This window comes from Lutjanus erythropterus, chromosome 12 (genome assembly GCF_056507025.1).
Source record: "Lutjanus erythropterus isolate fLutEry1 chromosome 12, fLutEry1.hap2, whole genome shotgun sequence".
In the NCBI taxonomy this organism is placed as follows: Eukaryota; Metazoa; Chordata; class Actinopteri; order Lutjaniformes; family Lutjanidae; genus Lutjanus; species Lutjanus erythropterus.
Genome location: NC_139328.1, coordinates 35,971,407 through 35,996,508, shown reverse-complemented (window position 1 = coordinate 35,996,508; position 25,102 = coordinate 35,971,407). Strand labels below are relative to the sequence as shown.

General features: G+C 38.8%; 1 protein-coding gene across 1 annotated transcript in view; it reads left to right on the top strand.

Annotated features, from left to right (window-relative positions):
• LOC146318417 (cadherin-6-like) overlaps positions 1-25,102 on the top strand; it is a 125,860-nt gene that overhangs the window by 51,342 nt on the left and 49,416 nt on the right. The window contains exons 3-5 of the mRNA XM_084732442.1: positions 16,241-16,535; positions 16,664-16,783; positions 20,811-20,984. Of these exons, the coding sequence (XP_084588568.1) occupies positions 16,241-16,535; positions 16,664-16,783; positions 20,811-20,984 (589 nt within the window). The remainder of the gene's footprint in view (positions 1-16,240; positions 16,536-16,663; positions 16,784-20,810; positions 20,985-25,102) is intronic.

Genomic DNA, 25,102 nt, shown 5'->3' with positions numbered 1-25,102 from the left:
TAATTTCTCTTCAACTAGAAACAAGTGTGAAAGACATTTCTACTGTCTACTCAAACTCTATAATAATAATAATAATCCCTAACACACCTCATCATAACCCTTCCCCTGCCCCTTCCTGCAAATGTAATGAAACTTGACTTTTTAGTATTTAATAAGATCTTATTGAGTTGACCACTTGGATTTTAAACTATTTTTATGTAGTTTATGTCTATTTATCAAGTGTGGTTGTATGAGGTACTTATCCACAGTCAGTGTGTTACCTACAGTAGATGGCTGGTAGATGTTTAGAGAAGCAGCAGGAGAACTGGTGGAGGAGGCTGAGCAATGTACTGCTGTGGACAGGATCAGCAGCAAAACATACACTAGACACCTAAAATCATCATTAGTTTAAGTGTAGAATATTTTCACCATTTATCCTTGCTGACTAACAGCTTTTTCTGACAAGGAACCTCAGATATATAAGCCTAACATCACTCTTTCCAAAGCTACCAGACTCCACTGACAAAATCAGTAATTTTACCTCACAGAACCCAAGAGCTGCAGGACTACCACTGCCTCCATCTGTTACTTATTGTGTCAGCTTTGGTGAGTTTAAACTAACAGTTTGAAAGACCAAAGTCACACAATAACACAAACAAATAAACAGATTGAAGCCACTGTAGACCAAACACTGCTGTGTTCTGTGAGCTAAAATTACTGTTTTTGTCAATTAAGTCTGGTAGCTTTAAAGAAAGAGATATTTGGCTTATATGACAGTGGTTTCCTGCCAGAAAAAGCTGTCTGACAGCAAGGTAGTGAAATTATTCTAAATATAGGCTATACTTGACCTGATATAATTTTTTTTCAGGTGTCTAAAATACACTTTGTTGCTGACCCTGTCCACAGCAGTACATTGCTTAGCTTCCTACACCAGTACTCCTGCTGCCTCTCCAAACAGGACGTGTGCTGACCTCCATCTACTGTTGGTAATACACTGACTGTGGATAAGTACCTCATACAACCACACTTCAAATAATCTGAACTGTCCTTTTAACATATAAATATAGTTCATTGGTCATCATGCAATCCACAGATTACACAAAAATGCCAAGTGAGTGTAACCCTGGATCTCTGAATCTCACCACCACAGTCAGAGCCACTGCTGCAGGGTTTTTAAATAAAAGTTAGAAACAGCAATGAGCAGAGGAAGTCTTTGTGTGGTACCTAATACATGTGGTAGCACTGTCAGCATGAAGGTGGCTGTGAAAAACTCTAGGAGACAGCAGTATGGTGGAGATATGGTAGTGGAGACAGTGATCCGGGACACATAAGGACTCCAGAAAGCATACTCGGCTCTGGAAATGCGCTGTGGTGAAATGTCCGCGGGCTTCGTCAGCTCGTGTTAGGTGAAAGCACGGAGGTGTTGCAGCCCTGCAGACTGACAGATCAAATCAGACTGAACACTGCTGGAGAGAAAAGGCAGCAAGGATCAAAAGGAGGGAGGGAGGGAGGGAAAGAAGGGCAGAGAGTGAGGAGGGAGGGAGAGAAGGAAGGGAAGGGAAGCAAATGTAGGTTTTTCTAATGTGCAGAATATGCACAGAAAAGGTGTTGTTAAAAGAAAACTTGGGAAGAGGAGGACAGGTAGAACAAAAGAACAACAGAAAAGAAACAAGAGAGCAAGAAGTGAGCAGTAAGGAGAGGAGAGGTGAGGGGCAGCAGAAAGAGAAACTATACTGTGTGAGGAGGTGAAACACTGCAGGTCGACTCGAGGAAGAAAAGTAAAGACCTGAGCTGACTTTCTGTCCACAGCCAGATGGAAACAACATTTAGGATAGATTCCTCAATGTCTGACTCTCACTTAAAGCAGAATATTACATACAGAAATAATACAGTAAATTCTGATGTTATTTGATGTTTCACTTATTAAATAATAAATGAAATAGTCTTGGTGTGATGTGCTTAATTAGGGCTACACAATATAGTAAAATAAATCATGTTATGATTATTTTGACAGATATTTCTGTTGCAATATGATTCATTATTAGTGTGAATGATCATTTTTGCATCAAATTATCAATTTTCACTGAAAAAAAATCTTAAAGTCATAATGATGTGACATGTTTGTCTATAGCAAACAAACATGTTTTCTTACATCTGGACAACAGAATTAGTAGACCAGGGCATCTCTGCAGCACCACAGTGTTTCATTATAATCAGGCTTGGTGAGTAACAGATTACATATAATGACTATGTAATCTGGATACAAAAAAGGTAACTGTAATCCATTAGTTACAGATACAGAATACTAAGATTGCACATACATTAATTAAAAATGGGGATTATTTGCAGTATTACAATTTTAAAGTAAAGAAGGATATCCTACCATGCACAGTGCACACACAATTCATTATCATGGCCTCTATGCTTCACTAGGTGGAAACTTCTCAGTTTTTTGTCTTTAGATCAATCAGTTAATCAATAAATTGCACACAACAAAGGAAGGAACAGCTGGACAAACTAATAAACCTAACAGCAAACACAAAAGACTTAGAGCTGCAATTATTAATCTATTATTAATCAACAATTAAATGAATCTGCATCTACTTTTTTTTAACAATCAATTGTTAAAGTCAGTTTTTATGAACAAATGTCCAGAATGTGATGTCAGCTTCTTAAATGTGAATGTTTTCTGGTTTCTGAATATTTTTGAGTTGTGGACTAAACAAGACATTTTAGGACGTCAGCTGAAGGTTTGATCAACATTTTCTGACATTTTATGGGCCAAACAACTAATTGATAAAATAATCAACAACTGATGTTGAAAATGACACAAAAACACTTCATTAAGTTGAACATTTTCACCATATTTTATATTGAGGTAATCCGAAAGTAGTGGAAAGTAAGTTACATTACTTTAATATTGAGATACTTGGTTTACATTACTGACTAATTTTTTAAACAGGTAATTAGTAACTGTATCAGAATACATTCTTAATGTAATCCTCCCAACCTGATGATAACCCTGTTCTGTTACATGTTGTACTTCATTAAAAAATGGTAGCTTCTGCAATTTGGTTTGCAATACCACAAAATTTGATTTCAATCTGATAACATATAATTCAGGGCCAGAATCCCTGATATCAATACAGATACTTTTTAATATTAGAGGTGTCTTATGTACTTTCATTGAGTTGAGAGCAGTGTGTTGTTATTTATGACGTGAATGCATCTTCGATGGGCTAAATCTGCCTAAATATAGGAATCCTTACACTAACAGATTATATTTAAGCATTTCATATTTTATATGTTATTTTTTTTATTCTAATAAAATAATCAGGCTAATTTAGATAATATGTCTCAGAGAGCTGAATTTATTATTTGAATCTCTGAATATATATTTACAGTAACTGGTCTGAACTGGGCTGAAGTAACAACAATTAATGGGCAAGTACATTCAGTGCTAAAAATACACTTTTACAGAAATAATAATGTAACTATTATGTACCTGAATATTCCTGCTTGAGCCTCTGTGACAAAGACCCTGACAGTCAGTTCTGTTTCTGTGTAGGGAGTCTGGATGCTGTGGCATTCCCTCCTCCTCCTCCTCCTCTTCTTCTTCCATTTTTTTTTAATGTCGCAGCTCCAAGTTCTCTGTCTCATGTTTTTTTTATGCTTTTGAACAAATTTGTAGTGAACAGCCTTCTTACAACATGTTTTCATTCACAGCTGTGAAATATCTCCAAACGAAGCTCCTCTTTTGTTCACCTATCACGTCGTGTCGGATTAAACTGGTCAGGGTAGCGCACCGCGGCGCTGCGTGGCAGGACGCGTGTGTTGTTTGAGTGCACGCAGACACAGACAGCGGCCGAGAAGCAAAGAGCACACGCACTATACAACTGAACATTGTTTGCACAGACAGTTCAGCTCTTCGATGAGACACAAACCGTATAATGTAGAAGAGAGAAACTGAAGCTGATCCCTTCTTTGGTATCAATCCTATTGACGACAGAATCAATCTTCATAAACAAACCGTAGTATTGGAAGTATTGATATTTTGGGATCGACTCACCCCAGTTCAATATTGCTGTGGTTTTATATGAAATGTTGCCTGCACATTGTCAGACCAGGATAACCTTGAACAGATGGCAAGCTGTTGAGAATATGTATCATCAGAATATATCAGGATATATCATGATATAGTACATTTCTCAATTGAGAAACAAAATGACCGTATTGGATCATCTGTGTTTGGTTGTTCTACCAAATAACTGTAAATATCTGACAAATCAAGCTGCTTTATCACATTGATGGCAAACTTATTTAAAAATCTAATGTTGTCATGAATTAGTCTGACTAACATCTGCTGCACTGGTCTGATGTCTGTTGTCAGAGATGATAACTGTTGTGTTTTAAGTGTGAGTTAACCCGTCATGTGTCAGTTGTTGATGATGATTTAAATATTTGGTGTCTTGTGTGTTAATATGTAGTTCTGATGTACTGCTCAAGTATATGTGTATAGTCCTTATTATCCTACGTATTCCATCAAGGCCGATAATGAAATCTGGGCTTAAGTGAAAAAGACTGCCTTGAGTTAACTGAATTAACTAAAATGAGTAGTTTTCTTCTCAGCGGTGGAAGAAAAACTGCCGATCAAACTATATGAATAACATAAAGGGGTCATCACAAAAAAGGCCAGTATTGTCACAATTAACAAAGTGAAGGTTACAAGATAATATGATCCAGTAAAGTAAAGATGTAAATTCATGCTTGGCCACATAGAAGAAGGTCTTAACTTGTGTTCCCACATGGAAAGACGTGATGAAAGCACAAAAAGACACTTGTTGGAACTGTCTTTTGAGGTTCTGTTTCCGCCCGTCAGGAATTCTTTAACGCAGCTTAATTAGGCTTGACATTTAGCCCGCTACAGAGCAGGCTAGTTCAGCAGAAGTAGTTACCATGATTACTGAGCAGGGATTCCTGTAAGCCACAGTCATGGCATGGATCTCTCTCTTAAATTAGCCAGACTTATCAAAATAAGCCCGACTTTCCTTTATCCACATTGATTGAACGCCCCTCTTGCTTTTAGAAAACTGATTATGCTCCTGTGAGCACTCTGATCAGATAAGGATGGTCCTCATTTTCTGTCAGCTTCCACAGACTGCGATCAAGTAAAGGCCCTAGAAATACTTGTCTTGCTTTACTGGTGATCAGATGGAGAAGCTAAAGTCAGCAGAGCGGAACTGTAAATACAGCGGAGTCCACACAGCCAGAAACCAAACTGAGTTCATCCTCGCCTGTTGAGGTAACTCAGTTGGTACGCAAACACTGACACAGGCTTTGACTTGAAATGACCTGAGATTGGCTGGATTCTGAGGAAACCAGTGCCACTGCAGACAATCAGATACAGGGATATAAATAATCAGGTCTGTTCTCACTCCCAAATCAAACACGGCAGCTGGAGTCATCACCCAGATGCTTTGAACTATGATACTGCCGCCAAAGTCAGGTGACGTTAGTATAGATGAATCCAGCAAAGTACCGGAAGTTAACAAGCTGCCATTGCTGTGTTTCCCTCTAGTGTGTGTATGAATTAATGTGTGCCGTCATAAGAAGTTCAAAATTTCCTACTTTTACGCTCAGTTTTTTTATGTAATTATTTTTTTATGTAATGTTACTTTTGACAACAATGTGTTGGAGGTCAGGAAGAATCGTGCAGTTCAGCTGCTCCAACAGTTGTGTTAAATTTCAACTTTGTAAAAAAAAATGGAATGTAAAATACACAAAGCTTTACTTGATGAAGAGTGCTGCTGTCTGAGAACAAACACTCTACAGAGATTCACTGAGTATACAGAGCAACACAGTGTGTCATAGTGGATCAAAAATAATCACAGAAAGGAACCGTGTTCCTGAAAATCTTGAATACCTGATGAAAAATGAGAATTCATATTTTATTTTAATATATGTTACACAGTACTGCATCACTTAAATATGGCAGAGGTGGTTTGTTTTCTCTCTTCACTGATAATAATAATATCGGTATTCTAAAAGGCACCTTCATCAGTTACTGAGAGCTGCTGTTTGACATTGTCCAGTTACTCAGACACAGTGTTTAGCAAGGAAACCCCAGACTCACAAGATTTCACAAGGGTGAACATTTTGACTGAAACCTTGAAAAATTTCTTGTCTTATTTCTAGTCATGCAAATTTGCCTTTGCCTTTCAGACGGACACGGTGTGCCGCCACAGCAATGGTGGCGCAGATAGATAGCAGAACACACAAAGCGGTTCATCTATAAAGAGCGAGAAAGTCTGTGTATGGAGGGGTTGGGGTGGATGGAGGGGTCAAACAAACAGGTCTTTGACCAGGATTCATGTCCCATCTGAAGCCAAAAATCAACTTTGACTTTTTTTTTTAACTTGCATAACTATTGTTCCATGGTATATGATTCATAATGAGGGTTTTTGCCAATGGAGTTTGGTTGGTTTGGAGAGAGTGACATTTGACAGTTTCCCATCGCAAATGACAGCAAGGAAAGTGGTGAAAATATGGTGCACGCTTAAATTGAGGTTGATTTGTTCAGGTGTCTAAAATACGTTGTACGTTGTTTAGCTTCCCATACTGGTACTCCTGCTGCTTCTCCAAAATAAATAAAGAAATTAGAGGTAGAACGAGGAGAGAAAGCACAGTAAGGTAAAGTATGTAGTTGACTTTGAGTGAGATTGCCATTATCGCCATTGATGTGTTGAATTCTCATACAGTTTTCATGTGACACTCACCCTTCATTTGTGCTGCATTATCGCTGCATCTGTTCAACAATCTGCTCAACAATTCCTCTGGCTCGCAGGCTGAGGAAAAAATAACTTCAGAATTCTCCAAAATAATCCCTCTCAAAGGTAAAGGAGGAAAAAAGCAGCAACGGCAGAGGAGGAGCTAGAAAATGGGCTGCGTGAAATAAAGTGGCTCAAAATGTTTTCACTGCACATCAGTGGTTTGTGAAGACACAAACGATTATCTATACGTTTGACTCGGTGACACAGGCAGACCACACAGCATCTGTTTGTGTCGCTGTGTGGCCTCACTGACACAATTCCTCTTGTTCATATGGCAGAACCAGGCAGATGAAGTGTGACCCATCCCTCCACACTGCTGATTTGCAATGTTGTCTTTTATGTGTGTGAGTGTGTGTGTGTGTGTGTGTGTGTGTGTGTGTGTGTGTGTGTGTGTGTGTTGTGTGTTTAAGTGGGGGGTTATCAGCAGCGAGCCAGGAAGACCCTGAGGAAAAAAGTAGCTTTTTGCTGTCTTTGAAAAGTGGTGCAAGTGTAGAAGAGTCTAATTATCCCCCCAGTCTCATCAGAGTTGTGCAAAATTTTGTTTGGAGTGGTTTAGTTGTTCCCAGAATCATCCATCATCCACTGCTACATCATGTCCAGCCTAACCAGAGACTAAAGTTTTATTAAAATCATTATTCTCCACTAGAGGAATCATTTTAATTCAGTTTAGTGCAGCATTCCACTATTTGTTTCACACATGCAATTAGAGCACTCCATTCACGCAGGATTTTAATGCCTGAGAAGAACGCTTTTTAGCCACTGCTGCTAAAAATCTGCTGCAATTATTGTCATTCTTTTAACAACCATCCCTCTTCATTTAAAGGATAACTACACAAATTTTAAAAATCCCAGTGGGTCATCATCAGGGTTATCTCAGGGCTTGGAGACGGCACATTTTTAGCAGAAAACCTGTGTTACAAACTGTGGGTGTTGGGTTGAAAGACCTGGCTGTTCACCAGACAGGCAGGGTCAAACAAAAAACACGATCATGTTGCATTATGGGAAGTGTAGTGTAGCGTGTTTGGTGTTAATGCATACTACGGACCTTTGAGATATATAAACATGGACAGTATGACAGTTCTCCAAAAGTGAGGCTAACACATCCTGATTGCCCCCTGGTGGCTGGCTGCAGTATAGATCGTAAAACCTGCCCCCTTTATGTTAGCAGATACAGTGTTTCCCTTATAGTTTATTTGGGAGGGCGCCCCGCCCCCCCCCGACAGATGCCCCGACCCTGCCAACAGGACCCCCACCCAGAAATCAAGTTGGAGGTTCCCCAGCTGTTCGCCCTGCCAAGCAAAAATATCAGCGTTTTTGAAACGAGGCGAGGCAGGAAGCACAGGTAGCTCTGCAGCCGCAGCGCTTGCCGATCTCCTGCCCCTGTTAACGTCGCCACGACTAGACCCAAACACACCTGTTCAGCCCTCCCACCAAAGCACGCAGTAAAAAGCTGCAGACGGGTCACCACCGTCAGTCTGGCTTTGATCCAGCATGGCTGTCAGACTGTAGATACTCCATATGGCTGTACAAGAGTGAACTTGGTGAGTGAATTGATTAATGAAGATGGTTGGATGGATGGATGGATGGATGGCACGGCGCCAGGATTTTAATTTTGGGTGGGCCACGGTAACTTTGGTTGGGCCTTTTAATTAGAAAAGTTAACACTGTTTCCAGCTGGTAATCTCACTTTAATAAAAATCACTGGTATCATACTGTGGATGGCGACGAGAACTTCCATTTGATTATGACACTTTTAAAATCTTCTGAACAGTTTCAATCTGCAGTTTATATTTATTTCAAATGGCACAGGATATCTCCTTATCTAGGTTTTCACTATGGATCAAGTAGATCAGTATATCAGTTCGTTAAGAAAACTGTCATTTTATTCCTTTTAATGCATTTTCATTTGATCTGGATTACTCTTTAAATTGATTGTAAGGAGAGGGAGAAACGAAGTGATCAGAATAATGAGTGAGCTACAATGACTTTTAACAGGAGAGAGAGCGCGCTGCGATGCGCTGTTCATTTATAAACTTAACTATCTGTGCTGTGAAGATAATCTGAAGACAATCAAGTCAGGCAGAAATATTCAGCTCTACCTCCTGTATTGTCTACATTTTATAGACGTTCTAGTTTTGATGAAAAATGCATTTGCATGTATAAAATAAAACAATGATAAGCTTTCCTCAGTACACCGGTCATCACCATAGTGTGACGTGCGTGTGCAAGCGTAACGTATCTGGTGTGACAAATTATGGCCCACTGTGATTGGTCCAGACCTCACATGTGATAATAGCCGAATAAATGTTGTCTTTTTGTCAAATGGAAACTTTTTTGTCTTAAGGGCGTATTAAAATGCTGATTTTAATAATTAAAAATAAAAGTTAAGAAAATATATGTTCTCCCAGTCATTTAAGATGGGCCAGTTGTAGAAGTGGGTGGGCCCAGGCCTGTTAGCCCACCCATAACACTGCACCTGATGGATGGATGGATGGATGGATGGATAGATGCATAAATAAATAAATGAATAAATAAATAAATAAATAAATAAATAAATAAAAACAGTGTTCCATTGCTAAAATAAAAAATGTGAACACAAATCAGTGTTAACAGTTTATTCAGGTCCAAATGCTCTGTAATCATGGTAATGGGGTCCTTTGACAAGAGGGTCCTGCAAGGACCCCAACGATGGACCACGCTCATTTCAGTCCAGGCGCCCCCCCTCCCAAAGCCAAGAAGCTAAAGGAAACACTGTGATAGGACATGAGCCATACCAAATCATCAACATACATGTCAAATAAATGATTATAAATTATCTAACATGGTTTCTGTCATTTTATGTCGTTCTAATCATGCTGATGTTTGTTCAGCTGTTCATTTTTCTTAACAGTTTGGTTTTATTTGATGATATAAAAAGAGGGGTTCAGGAGATTTTGGCCTCATTATGTTATAGTGGGAGGAGGTGGAGATGTGTTGTCCATCATACTTGGGACTAAATATAACAATATCACAGGCTGTCAAGTCTCTTAATCTTGACTGTTCTTTTATAGTCTGTCTCTCAGTCCCTAGTTTTTTATGGAAGTACAGTTTTAATCTGCTGTAGAAGCTCTTTGACAGTGGAGCAGTAGTGACTGGGGAGTAGCAGAGGTAAAGAGGGTGGGAGGGGAGTTCGCCTGTGGTCCACATCAGTAAGAATAAATATATGTTGCATTCACTTGCTTGGTGGATCATCCCATTTCTTTAGTTTTGAAGTCATTCTTTTGAGTTTGGTGTGTTTATGAGTTTGAAGTCGTAATGTGGAAACAACATGGACGCTACAAAGGGCAGGCTAGGTTTAGGGTTGTGGTTGTTGCATTGGTTGTTTTAGCATCTGGGTGATGGGTTGGTGAAGACTAGCTTGTTTCTGTGTACATGACATCAGTAGACAACAACTTGGCAAGTCGTGTACCAACATTTTTGCAGACTTTACAAGTAGTTGTGATATATATATATATATTTTTGAGGGGGACTCATTTGTCCAATTATTCCAACAACACATGAATGCAGAATTAATGACATTTTAAAATATGATACAGACCATTATGGCTGCAAGTGACAATTTTTCGGGATGAGGCTAAATGTCAAAATTGACTGATTGAATTGTTTTTGTTCAGGTCCTCTGTCCTGCTAACATAATTTTCAGACATTACACAGAATCTGCAGTGATGGTTGCTACAGGCAGTCCATCAAAAAACAGGAAAGATTTAAATGGTTTTTTTTTTTGCCTATTTAAACTCCCAACAAACCGTACATTTCAGCCGTGCTTGTTGCCATTTTAGTGATCATTTTTCTGGCAATATCTTTCTGGCTGTAGCACTTGCAGATGAGTTTGCCTTAATCGCATTTGCCAAGCTGTGATTGGCTTGGTTGTTTTTTCAACCGCAGAAACAGCAGTCAGGACAACACCACAACTATTTATGTCTCTGAAAAAAAATCGGACATACCGGTAGCTATTCAGAGGTAAGGAATGAATCCCAGAAGAGTACTAAAACTGTTCTGACATCATGTGGTGGCCCGAGACCTCTGACTTACCCTTGGTTTCCCTTTTTCAATTGTTACCCATCTATCTGGCACCTAATATACACCAGCTGAAATCAATATCAACCTAAACAGAAGAACAGTGTCAAAAACAAATAAAAATCAATGACAAGGAAGGTGAAGAAGGGCAAAACCTTCAGTGTGTTTGGTCAGATGACATATTAAATATGTGGAAGCGGCACTCCTTCTGGACAGAGCTGAATTTAGCTAAATTTCAAAGGGGTTCTGCATTGTAATAACATCAATAGCTTAAGCAGACCTTGGACTTGGCTTTTTTTTTTGTTCAGGAACAGGACTTCTGTGGGAACAGAGATATTAAGTTGAAAGGAAAATCCTCTCATTGACAACCCAGCAAAACTCCAACAGGCCAAGTCTGCAGATTTAGATTTTTTCTAAGAGGAAGAAGAAGAGGCAGTGAGTCAGCACTCTTGTTTCCCATCAAGGCTCATGGTATGAGCAGGAGAGTGAGTTTTGAAGGCCACAATGTTAACCACTTATGAGGTCTCTTTTAAAAGGGACAGTTCACCCCAAAATCAAAACTGCACGTTTGCTCTTACCTACAGTGCTGTTTATGCATCTGTATGAATATTGATGATGATGATGATTGACTGTAAGTATGTCTGCCTTCATGTAATGGGACTAAATTACATTCGGCTTGTGGTGCTGAAAGCACACACACAAAAAAATACATTTGAAAGTCTTAGTAGCAATGTCTCTTTTCAGAAATCATGACTAGATTACTCAAGGTAACCCAGACACCTTGTTGTGAGCAGTTTCATGTAGGAACTACTTTCTCTCTGCAGTAGAATCTACCAGAACTACTTTCTCTCTATTAGACAGAAAGTAATTGCCACATGAAACTGCTCACAACACAGTCTGTGGATTATCTTGAGTAAGCAGGTCATTTTGGAAAGAGACACTGGTTTTGAATTTTTCAGATGTATTTTTCACAACAAATTGGTGGTACGTGGATGTCCTCACAGAGTGTGTGGATATACCCTCTGATGACAACATGTACATCACATGGATCCTCACATACACACAGAAAGCGTTATTTAGGCATTGGTCTTTAGCCCTTCTAAATCAAAGCTAAATAAGAATTATGTTTTAAAAATGTGTATTTTGATTAACATTAAGAGAACTCTGAGACACTTTAAAAAATAAAATGGCTGCTCACTATGACTATGCTGTGAAATGAAAAAATGTATCATTCTGTCAACTCTGTCAGAGGAGTTGATGTCCACATTTAATAAGAAGTGTAATCATGAGGACGTTGACCCGTTACAAGGTTTAAAATCAACAAGTTTGAACTTTTGAAATATATTTTCCAGCATAATTGAAGAGTGACAATCAAAACCCCCTCTAAATACAGTTTTATCCCAATTCTCAAGAATGACAGAAATATAAAGATAGGACCTTGAAACATAGAGTGTATATATGTTTGTGTAATTTAATCAAAAAGAGATTTAGACTGAGTTCAGGTTAAGTGGAAGAAACCATATGAAACCAGTGCAGTCTCCAGTTCTTCAGTACATGTCGGATCATATCCTAGATATAAGAGGTAAAATAACAGTTTATCAATCAGGTTTGGATCAGATATTTTATTCAATCTAAAATATTAGACCCCCCTTAAATCTATCCAAAGCGGTGCTTTGGCGGTCAGTATCTCACACCTTCCACAGGTAGAGGGAAGAGTAGCAGCTGTAATGGCTCGCTCACACACACACACACACGTATAATCAAAGGCTTCACCCTAACACCTGGCCTGAAGGAGTGAAGCAGGGATGAAGGGATGAAAGGTGAACAGCGAGCCACTTGAGGTCGAGAGATACAGACAAAGACAAGAGGCGAGAGGGAGCGAGCCGGGTTATTGCTGCAGGTATGAGAGTAAAAGCAGCAGATCTCACAGCAGATCCGATAGATGTTTACTCCTTCAGGCACAACACAAACTCTGGCTTTCTGCTGCTCTCTCTTCATTTTCAGCCTTCACAAGATTCTTGTTTTGTTCCTCAGTCTCCAGCTGACTCTTGGTCTTTCTTTTGTGATTCTTCTTTGCTTCTATCTTATATAAATCTGTCACCACGGCCCATCCTCGTCTCCCTACATCCACATACCATCAATAAACACAAGAGAGACTGAAGCTATTATTGGACGGTTTAAATTTAAACAAACTGAAGGCTCAAACACCGTGTTTGTTTGGTCTTTATGCTTTAACAGAGATGTAGAATTACATGTGCTTCACTGGCACAGGAAATGAAAAATGTCCAGAGCTACTTCACATACATTCATTAACTTGGTGCTTTGATTAATTTCAGTCCAGTGAGGAAGAAGAATGCTGCTCAGGGTAGCTGTTTTATCTTTTGTAAACACTCTTTATTTGGTTTCAGAGCTACACCGATTACACTTTCCTTGGCTGATTTCAATTTTTTAAAAGTTTGCACTGGCAATTCCAATTTATTTCTTTCTAAGAACTAGAATTGACAGAATACACAAACATTCTTTGTAACTTTTCTGCAATAGAAAATTCAACTGTACATTCATAATATGTTGTACTTTTTTAGTTGGGGTTGTACATGGGATTTATTGACAATAAAATAAATACCGAATATCACCAGACAGTTAGGACATGATTGCGGTCGTGGTTAAAAGTTGCCAATGTTAACTCTCGGTATGAAAAGAGAAACCAACCCCACAGTCCTCCTGCTTTTGCTTCTAATAGACAACAGTCATAGTCAATAGTCATATATTGTCAAGTAGAGTAAATTGTATCAGCATTTTCTCATATTAATAACTTTATTTTTGAATGTCTCAGACTTTATTTTCCCAAAAGTGGTCCCAATACTCATGTAAAAGGGAAATGGGGTGAAAAATAAATAAGGATATAATAGATTAGTAGATATAAATAATGCATGGGGACAGTTAATTTCAAATGAATAAAAGAACATCATACAGCATTCACAATGAATATTTTGTGCTGCAGAAATAGTTGAAACAAACAGGGACAGGGAATTATTTTTCCAGTCAGTACAGTCTGTATTTGACTCTGTAAATACAGAGAGTGAATACAGGGAACACTGAGAGGAGGATCTATATCTATAATTAAACACACCGCCATTACTATAATAGGGTTGAGGTGTAAACAATATACTGTAAAAAATGAAAGGTAAAAAAAAATCAAGAAAAAAGACAAGTCAGGATGCTGTAGAAATAGAGTAAATTCATTGTTGGTTTGGGTCATACAAATGACATCTATTGACAATAGAAATATCAAATATGGTTATGATCCACTTTGACTTCTTTGACATTCTGGTGGACTAAAACCAAGATTTAAAATAGAATAAAGTCATCATGTTGGGGGAATAAAAAAAAGCCATAATATAAATAGTATAACATTTTTCTCATATATTGTTTACTCATTAAATCTTGAGTCTTTAGTCTCAAACTTTCAGACTTTTCTGAACTCATGAATAAGAAACATGGGGAAAAGAAAATGAATACATTGGTAATAAATTTAGTAAATGCAAATAATGAATGGGCACAGTTAATTCCAAATGAATTAAAGAACACTGTAGAGCTTTCACAATTAACATTTTGTGTTGCAGGATCAACTGAAACAAACAGGGACAGGAAAATATTTTTCCAGCCAGCTCTTGCTGTATTTGTATCGTGTTAAACTCAGTAAATACAGGAAACAGTGAGAGGTGCATTCATATCCATAAAATTACACACTGTTGTTATTTTAATAGGACTGAGGTGTGAACAATATACTGTAAGATTTGAAAGGTAGAAAAATGCAAGAAAGAACAAGTTCATTTTACAATGCCATAGAAATTGAATAAATTCATTGTTGGTCTGGGTCATTATTAAAAGTAACTAATGTTAACTGTCAGCAGAAACAAGAAACCAACCATCCACCTTAACTTCCACGAGGTTTTGATGTCCTGAAACCAAGATTTTAAACAGAATAAAGGCATAATTTTGAGGGAATAAAAAAGCCTTACAATGAAATATAGTATAACATTTTTCTTCTTTCTTTTCCAAACTCATGAATAAGAAATTTAAGAAGAAGAAAATTAATAAATTTGTCATGAATTAGTCAGTGTAAATAATAAATGGACAGTGTTAAATCCAAACAAATAAAAAGAATTACACAGCATTCGCAATGAATATTTTGTGTCGCAGGAACAACTGAAACAAACAGAACAGGGACAGAAAAATATGTTTTCCTGTCGGTACTGTCTGTATTTGACTTGTGTTTAGCTGAGTAAATACAGGGAGCACTGAGAGGTGGATTCATAACCACAATAAAACACACTGTTATTAGTATTAATAATAGGGTTTAGTGTAAACAACACACTGTAAGATCTGAAAGGTAAAAAAAAATGCAAGAAAAAAACATGTTTATGTGACGATGCTGTTCAAATGTTCAAATATAGGATGTGTTTATGGTCATGGGTACAAGAAACTGTTAACTCCAGTAGAAACAAGCCAAACCAACAAACCAAACCAACCATCCACCTTGACTTCCTGGAGGTTTTAGTGGGCTAATACCAAAATTTTAAATATAATAAAGTCATTTTAATTCTTTATTTGTGATCTAAACAATAGAGTAATGTTTTTCTCCCATGTTGTTACTCATTTAATTGTCACGTCTGTATTCTCAAAAATTCAGAGATTTCCAAACTCATGAATAAGAAGCGTGGGGAAAAGAAAATGAATACATTTGTAATAATTTAGTAAATGTAAATAATGAATGGGCAGTGTTCAATCCAAATGAATAAAGAATATATACAGATTTCACAATGAACATATTGTGTTGCCGGAACAATGAAACAAACAAGGGCGAAGGCATTCTGAACCCGTTTCACTGATTTGGACCTTTTGGACCTGTAAAGTTATATTAGACTTGTTTTCAGGCTCAGGATGTCAAAAGGACACATCTCTAAGTCAGAAATATTGGATACTTGATGTTCTTGAATGCAAACAATGTTTCATTGTAGTGTATTTCTGCTCTGCTTTTTCAGATCCAACACATTTTAGCATTCTAAGCTCTGCTCAGTGATTCTGACCTTTTGGCCTCTTATAGTAACATTCAGTTGTTTTTTAGGCTTAGAATGTCACAGAGACATATTTTAAAGTCAGAAATGTTGGAAATTCAAAATCTTTCTTCCAGTCAGTACAGTCTGTATTTGAGTCATGTTTAGATGTGTAAATACAGGGAACACTAAGAGGTGGATTTATATCCATAATAAAAGACAGCTGTTACTATAACAGGACTGAGGTGTAAAGTGGAGTGTGTTATGTAACTGTCATTCAGAGGATAATTAGACTCTTTCATGTGTGTGTCTCTGCAGCTCCAGTCAGACCAGGACCACGGCAATGGCTTAGTCAAGTACGTTCTGTCCGGCGAGGGGGCCGGCACCATCTTTGTCATCGACGAGAACAACGGCGACCTGCACGCCACTCGCCGCCTGGATCGTGAAGAGAAGGCTTTTTATATCCTCAAAGCCACGGTGGTCAACAAACGGACGGGTCAAAAGCTGGAGCCGGAGACCGAGTTCACCGTCAAACTCCACGACATCAACGACAACGAGCCCCAGTTCAGCAAAGAGGTTTACACCGGCAGTGTCCCTGAGAGGTCTGATATCGGTAAGGACAGCTGTCACTGGACGCTTTGGATCATTCTTTCAAAATAATGTTAATGATTTTATTTGAATGAAATGAGCCAGATCTTGAGCTGTTTATCAGTGATGGTCATGTCAATTTGTGTCTCTCAGGTACCTCGGTCATCCAGGTGACAGCGACAGATGCTGATGACAGTATGTACGGAAACAGTGCCAAACTGGTCTACAGCATCAGCCAGGGACACCCGTACTTCTCCGTGGACCCAAACACAGGTATGTATGGCAGAATCACCCTTTAAATCCCAGTCCCTGTGTCGGAGGCAGCAAGGAAGCAAAAGGCAGTCAGATGCAGCAGGACACATCTGAGACAACTGTCACATAATGATGCAGACAGACATAAACATCAGAGGCATGAAGCCTTAAAGTAGAAGGAGAAGAACTTTTTAATTCAAAGTATATAGACGCACTGGGACAAACATTTAGGAAATGATTTGTGCTTCATTATAAAACATGAACAAATCAGATGGACTGTTAAGACTGACATGTTGTTAGATTTGACAGCAGGAGGACTCGGTAATTAAATCACACACTGAGGAACTCACTGTTTCATTGGACTATATTTACCACCAACACTGACCAGACATCCACATCAAAACCTGACTTTGATGGAAAACGTATGATTATTATAACATGAATAACGTGGGATTGATCAAGGATTATCTTCTATTAAATACTGTAAATTACTATTGCATTTACCTTCACTGTAGAGTGCAACAGGCTCATAATACTTTAACTATCCCATGCTTTAAATATACATATCATATTTGACTAAGAAGCCTCCCTGTTCCTTTATCTGTTCTGTTTCAGTTTACTTTTGTTCCTTTTTGCTGTCAATGCAAACTGAGCACTTTCCTGATTTTAAGAGATTGCTGTATTGATTTACTATGATGTTAATTTCCACAGCACTAATTCCATCAGTACAACATCACAGTCACCACTCTGCTGCTCTCACGCTCTCTTCGCTAACTTAAATGCTGTTTTCATTCAATAATTATTTCCAGTTGCTATCATTTTGCTTTTTTCTAATTGTTAAGTCACCATCAGTGACACTCTGCCCTCCCTGCTCTGAGGTTTCACATTAAAAACCTTCCAGCTGCTCAAAGGGCATTATTATCTCTTTTGTGAAAAATCTGCAGGAAGTGTCACATTGACAGAAGCTTAATTGCATTTTCTTTTAATGGAAAAGTAAAACTGAAATAATTAGTGCATAAATATAGCATTTCTGAAAGTGAGAGCAGTGGAGTGGTGACTGTTATACTGATGGGATTAGTGCTGTGGAAATGTACATTAAACTGTATGCATAAATTGAGCTATTACAGCGCCTATAATTTCACACACAGCAGCAGGAAGTTTGCATTAAAGCAGGCTGACATTATGGGAAATGTCAGGGTGTTCCTTTAAGGTATTCCTTACATTACCTGCAGTAGAGGGTCGACACGCACACACTTGGAGAAGCAGCAGGAGTACTGGTGCAGGAAGCTCAGCTATGTACTGCTGTGAACAGGGTCAGCAGCAAAAATCCTAAAAAAATCTATGAATTTAAGTGTAGGCTATATTTATGTCACTCACTTGAAAGCCACCAGACTCAGAGATTTGCTCTTGTAAAACACTAGAATTGCTGGTCTACCCCTCAATTAGTTAGCTTTTTTGTTATTGCATGACTTCAGTGGCTTAAAGTCCTAATTCAAATTGACCTTTGTTATCACAATAAAGGTAAAACAACAATAACAAACTAACAAATTAAGGCAGCAGTAGACCAGCAACTCCAGTGTTCTGTGAGCTAAAATGACTGATTTTGCCAGTTGAGTCTGGTTTGTTTGCAGAGCATGATATTTGTCTAATATAACAGTGGTTTCCTGTCAGAAAAGGCTGTCTGACAGCAAGGTAAAGTGGTGAAAATATTCTAAATATAGCGTACACTTAAAATGATACTGATATTTTGATGCTGTGGCTAAAATCCATTTTGTTGCTCACCCTGTCCACAGCAGTACATTACTTCCTACTCCGGTACTCCTGCTGCTTCTCCAAACTGGGGCATATCGACCACCATCTACTGTCGGTAACACACTGACTATCAATAAGTACATTATACAACCCCACTTCAGAAAACCCGAACTGTCCCTTTAAGCTAGCCTTCGTGCAAAGCAAAGCTAAACAAGCCACAGATTAATCTCAATACTGGACACACAGACATGAAACTGATATCAGTCATTCTTTCCATCTGACTCTGGATAAGACAGCAAATTAACATATCCCTAAATGTGAGACTGTTCCTTTAACAGTGTATAACAAAGGCATCAGACTTCTTTGCTGTTCTGCTAGCATGACAAAGCAGAAAAAAGGAGTGAATTAAAACTCCAGCTACAGTTACATTAAGCAGGAGCTACAAGAAGCTACACTCTAATACTGTATCTCATTTCCAGTTGGACTGCTGACTAAATTCCACTTTTCTCTCACTAGTGCCACTTTTGGATCGCACTCCTCCATATTCATTTTATCAGATTGATTTTATCAGATCGTCTGTGGAGGAAATTCTCCACCTCTGCACCAACACCGGAAGTTAATTTGGTTAAACGTAGTGAATCGAGAGTGTCTCAGGTAGCAGTAATAGGATGCTCTTCTTTGTTGAATTTCCATATCTCATTTTTTAAGCCAATGCATCTGTTTTTCTTCAGCATAAAAAGCTGAGAAGAGGTACTGTTGAAAAGTAAAAACACACCTTCACCCTGCACATTTATGTACCCACTACACTGAGAAAGCAAATCTGCTATCATAGAATAAAAACACAGCTCAGGTCAGCTCTTTTTTGATCTTATGTACTTCCTCTGTGAATAAAAAAAAGTTAGCCATCCATTTAGATAATCAGTACAGTAATCTCCATCTCTCTGCTCATCTGTTTGTTTCCAACAAATAGAGGAGTCAGGGCCATGACCAGATTACTGCTCACATGGATTAAGAAGCAATGATAGACCATGTTCTCTGGATGCTGACACAAAGTGGGACATGAAGGACAAGAATACTGAAGCAAATGGCAAACTTGTGGCTCAAGAACTAATGGTGATGAGCCTCGATTTGGTTGGTTGTTACAAAGAGCACTGAGTGTTTTTAATGTGAAGCAGCAGCAGTGAGATGCTCTGTTCACATTAACATCAAGTTACTGCAAGCTCTGCTGAGAGTAAACAGTACACGGTGAGGCTGATATCAAAGATAAAATTACACTGGATCACATTCTGCAACGTTTGCTGTCACTTCACTGTGTGTGAAGACAATCTGAACACAGTACGGGAATGACTCACTCCCCCCACTGCCAATAAAAACTGCTGTAAAGAGAGGTCATCACCGAATATAAATACATGTCATGGCCATTGCAAAAAACTGTTGATCATAAATAATATCTAAGGATGAAAAGGGAAAATTTTTAAGGAGGGAAAAAAGAGATTTTGTATGTCAAGAATGCAAGAGAATAAATACCTTTTAAGAATAAAGTCAAAATAATATTGCAACTTAATTCTCAACATTTCAACTATTCTGTTCTCAAAATGCAATGTTTAAAAAAACTAACATTTCTCCCCTTATGCCTGGCACTCTTTAAAAATAGAGTTTGATTTAATGAAAATCGAATACTGAATTATACTTCTCTGAGGAGAGGGAGCAATTCATCGGACTAGAACTTACTTGTCATTCACCAACCATATGCGACAAAAAATTGCTCAAATTATCAAAAGTCTCCAAAAACAAATTTTACTCACCCAGTCAAATAAAAAGCAGTAGCAATAAGTCTGCTGTTATTATTTGTCAAGAAATTATTGCAGCACATGAATCCACAGATTTTTTTTACAAGAGTTTGCAAAAACCAGACACAAAGATTTAAGGTGTTTTTTTTTTCCAATTTCATCAGATTATTTATCAGAAGGCTGTTGTAGATATCCCTGATTTTATCTGCAGAACATGTGTAACAAGCTGAGTATTGATTTGAAAAAAATATATCAGATGGCAGATTCTCTCTACCACCCACTAAAATAAGAAGAGCAAAATGCACCTGTTTAGAAATCCTTAGCCTCAACTTAAAAAATGTATTTAAATAGTAAACAGCAAATTCTCTGATTGTTCTATAAGCTGTCAAAGTTTAGCATGACGTAGGATTCTGTTGAAAGCAGTCCGACGGTGAAGACAAAGCATTGTGAAAAGAAAATGAAAACGAAGAGCAGAATTTAAACAAAAGCATGTTATTTCTGTTCAGGTGTGATCCGGACAGCCTTGGGCCCTGGTGACATGGACCGTGAGCAGAGGGAGCACTACCAGGTGGTGATCGAAGCCAAAGACATGGCTGGACAGAGAGGAGGGCTCACTGGAACCACTGTGGTTAACATCACCCTCACCGATGTCAACGACAACCCTCCCCGCTTCACTCAGAGTAAGAAGCAGGACAGACTGCATAAACATGATGAAACACTGAGTCACACACATGCATTCATTATAGAGTTCAGAAGCAGAGAAAGACTGCAGAACTGTTGTGTCTGTCCGTAGCTTGTTAAATATGTAGAATCAAATGCTTGTCTTTACTTTAAATTGAACAACACTTACGGAATGTGGAAACAATTCCTGAAATGTCACAGTTTATATCCACAAATCAAATGTCCCCTCAGGAATCAATAAGCTGTTACATTTAAATGGCAGGACGTGCTGCATTATATTAAAAATGAGCAGGAGAGGCAAAGCCACAAGAAACACCTAACAGGTCACTGCTGAAAACATCGATGTCTGCCTGTTTAATGAGAAAAAAAAGATGGATATTCATGGATTTTACACAGGTAGCACAATATGAGAGACATCTTGGTTATTGAGTGAAGCGTGATTGCTGGTTTAATTACATACAGTGCATGTGTCACGTGTATGCGTCACTTACTTACTATTTATGTAAACGGAGCAAACTAACTGCTAAGATAATGAGTCATTTCTATTTGCTGATTGCATTCATTCAGAACTTTTCAGATGCTGACAGCTGCAGACTGTTTTAAGTCATGTTAGTTCAAGTTGAAATGGAATTAGCTGCTTTGCTGTCATTTGAAACTCATGAAAAGCATAAACAGATAAACAGCCCTTTGCAAACATCTTTGCAAAGTTGGTCTTAAACGCCCCCAAAAAGCCCATCATCTCTCCAGTTGACACTGAGGACTGAGTAAAGTTATGCAACGTGTGCAAGGGACTGCACTGCTTTGATGAAGAGGTGCGGAGGTTGGGGTTAAGTTGTTCTCGGGCTGAGCCGTGGATGCCACCGCCTCCGTTGTCTTCTGTGTAAACACAAGGGCCGGCGGCTGCGACAAGGAGACAGGAGGCAGCTTGGACGAGCACAGCTATCTGCCACTGCCGTCAAAGTTGATGATGGTTCAGCTTGCTGTCGTGGCTTACTGTGTGACCGTGGCAACCACATAGACCACACTGAGGAAAATATATCCAGAGGCTGTTTTTAGTGGTATTTGCACATGATTATACATCTCAAGAAACAGAGCAATGAATAGAATTAGTAATAGAGCAACATTTCCAAAGTTCAGTTCACATCCAGTCTGGGCCAATAAACAAAAGTCATGTGAGTAAGATTTACAGGCATTTTCTTGGCAAAATGTATCAGAAATTGAATATAATATTGTAAGTATGTTTTCATTATTGTATAGTCACCTGAAATGATAACTGTGTATTTGTTAATGTCCACAGAGAGAGCAGGTCCTCTTTTACAGAGGCACCATGTTGCAGCACTAGTTTTCTACAGGAGCCGAGAACAGACAAACCAGACACTGACTCCAGCTGCTCATGTTTTTAACAAGTTTTCGAAGCCACTGGAGGTTCTCTTACATGCTTGGAAGGGCAGTGTGAAGCAAGGTCTTTGCGTTCTTCAAATTCACCACTAGATGCCACTAAATCCTGTACACTGGTCCTTTGATATCATTATCAAAACTTGCAATTAAATCTTTAATGTTTCTAACATATAGATAGCAGCAGACTGCCATGTATGGTACATAATCAGCAGGGAGTAACTGCCACTGATTCAAGATACAAGCTCTCGCCATATAAAGCACCTTTAGGGTGAGGTTAGAGACTGTCTATAACTTTCTGTCCTCACCCATGTCCATCAGCTAGACTGTTTGAAAAAGGGAGCCAAAGGCAAGGCACAGGGTGTCACATGTCACTGAAGACTCCATGCACCATCATAAGTCAGTTTCTAAACCCTTTGCTCAGTAGCTACTAAGGAAAATCTTCCAGCTTCCATTGCTAAAACTAGGCAGAAACAATTATAGAGTTTAAAAACTGAACCAGTTCAGAGTCTTTAAGGTAGCCCTCCATGTTGGAGCGGTGACATGCAGCAGTCGTCTGCCTACCACTGAGGAGAATGGGGTAAGAGCATCATGTCCGGTAAAGCGTGTCCTTGAAAAAATGTAAGGGACATAGGTTTCTTTGCATTCTTGCATCTGTTCAACCAACTATTTTGCATGTAGAAATCCCCAGACAATTGGTAGGCCGACAGATCTCTGATCTCAGGTATCATGAAACTGTGCATGATGTGGTCCTCCATTCTGCCAGGAGGAGTACCCAAAATGCAAAGTGGCAGGAGGAAGAAGAAAGACAAGAGTTGGAGAATCAGAAAGACAGTAGAGAATCCAAGAGAAACTTGGTTGAGGTCAAGGATCCAAGACAGGAACAGACCAAAATGCCACTGAATTCATTGGATAGATGTAAAAACAGCCAGATCAATGAAATGTGTAACGTAGCACTGAGTGACACATGCAAGTTGGGGTGTTGCTTGGTGCCTTTTAAAGAAAAACAACTCGGCCTGGTTGAATTACAGGACACTGAATGTGCCTCTGGAAATATTAGAGGTGAAAAACAGGCAATGTAGTATAAGAGTATCCTGATCCAGATTTGATCAGCACTGTCTGGTTTGTTTGAGCTGAGTTTCATAAGTCTGGTCGCTTGAAAATGCATGATGTGACTTTTCAAATCAGTCATTGTATTAAATTTGTCCCATATTACTGGAAATAAATGGTTGTGATTAGTCCGACAAGAACCAGGGTGGGTCAAATTGGAGTTGAACAATGTCTACCACATTGGCACATGACGATGTCCACTGTGAAACATCACAATGCTGGGTCTAAAAGGGTCTTTGTCTCAGCACCATATGTCCATAACTTTGTTGTGTTTAAATGCAATAAACAGCAACAACAGATTCTTTTCATTTTTCCTCCTGCATGTATGAAACAGAACATTGCAACAGCTTTACAACAACTCTGAGGGGACATACTACCTCAAGTACAGAAGGCTTTTAAATCACAATGTTACAATGGCAGAGGGCTCAGCAGTCAGTGACTGTCAGCCATTGCGATTGACAATGCTATTGTCCATCAGACCAAGCCTAGTAGAAATCTATTTGAACGAGGGGGCAGCAGATGTATCCGCCAGAGCAAACGAAACACAAGCTCATAGATTTGTCAGGGTCAGTGGTTAGGGATGGTTTCATCCCTGTTTGTTGATCCTTGTTAAGCTGAATCAAGTGGATGTCACTCCAAAAGAGAACCTCTTGGATAAATGTTTCATCAGTATGAAGTGAAAGTTGCTACTAACGGCCGACGTTCATCTGCTCACAATTACTGCTCACATCATTGTTATGGATCAGTAAATCTTTGTACTTAGCTGACACGTCAGAGGCCAGAAACTGCTGTGCTACAGCCATGGCAGTAGACTTAATGAAGTTTCTAACGAACTCTATAACTCATCCTGTCCATCACAGCAGGAGCACCGCTCACTCCCAGCATGTTGATCCATTCAAAGTCCAGCTCTTACTGCTGGAGGAATGAAACACTTCTTCTCTGGAAAATGATTTCACCAGCTGTGTGTGTCCAGGGGAATTAGTCCAAGTAACATTCATTCTTCCCGAAAGCCTTCTTAATTAATTAAACTTAATTAATCCTTAATCACAGGAACAGTCTCACTGTAAACATGTGGGCTTTGTACCGAGCAGCACAAACTCTCTCAAGACCCCTGCTGCAGTGTGTTAGTCAGGGAGAGAGAGGCTGTGGATTCAACCACACCACTGTCTATTAATAATGTGCTCTCCAAATTTGGCTTCAAATGGTGTTTCAGAGCAGCACTGGTGCAGGCCTGCAACTTGTGTTCATTTTAGTTATCGATTGCTCCTATTTTCTCATTAAGCCGTTAATAATTTAGTCCATAAAAAGTGAGGAAAAAGGGACAATGGTATTTGCAATGTTTTGTTTGACCAGCAGTCCAAAATCCTAAAATATTCAACATACAGGGATATAAAACAGAGAAAAGAAGCACATACTGAAGTCTGACAAGCTGGAGCAACATATTATTTGGCCTTTTTATCGATAAATGACTCAAACCGTAATCAGAACACGAAATGGAAATACTGTGTGACTTGAACAGAGACATTTTTAATCCTCCACTGGAGTGTCTTAACAAGTCTTTCCCCTTTCGTGTTAATTAAAAGACTTTTGTCTTCCCCTCACCTGTATGAGA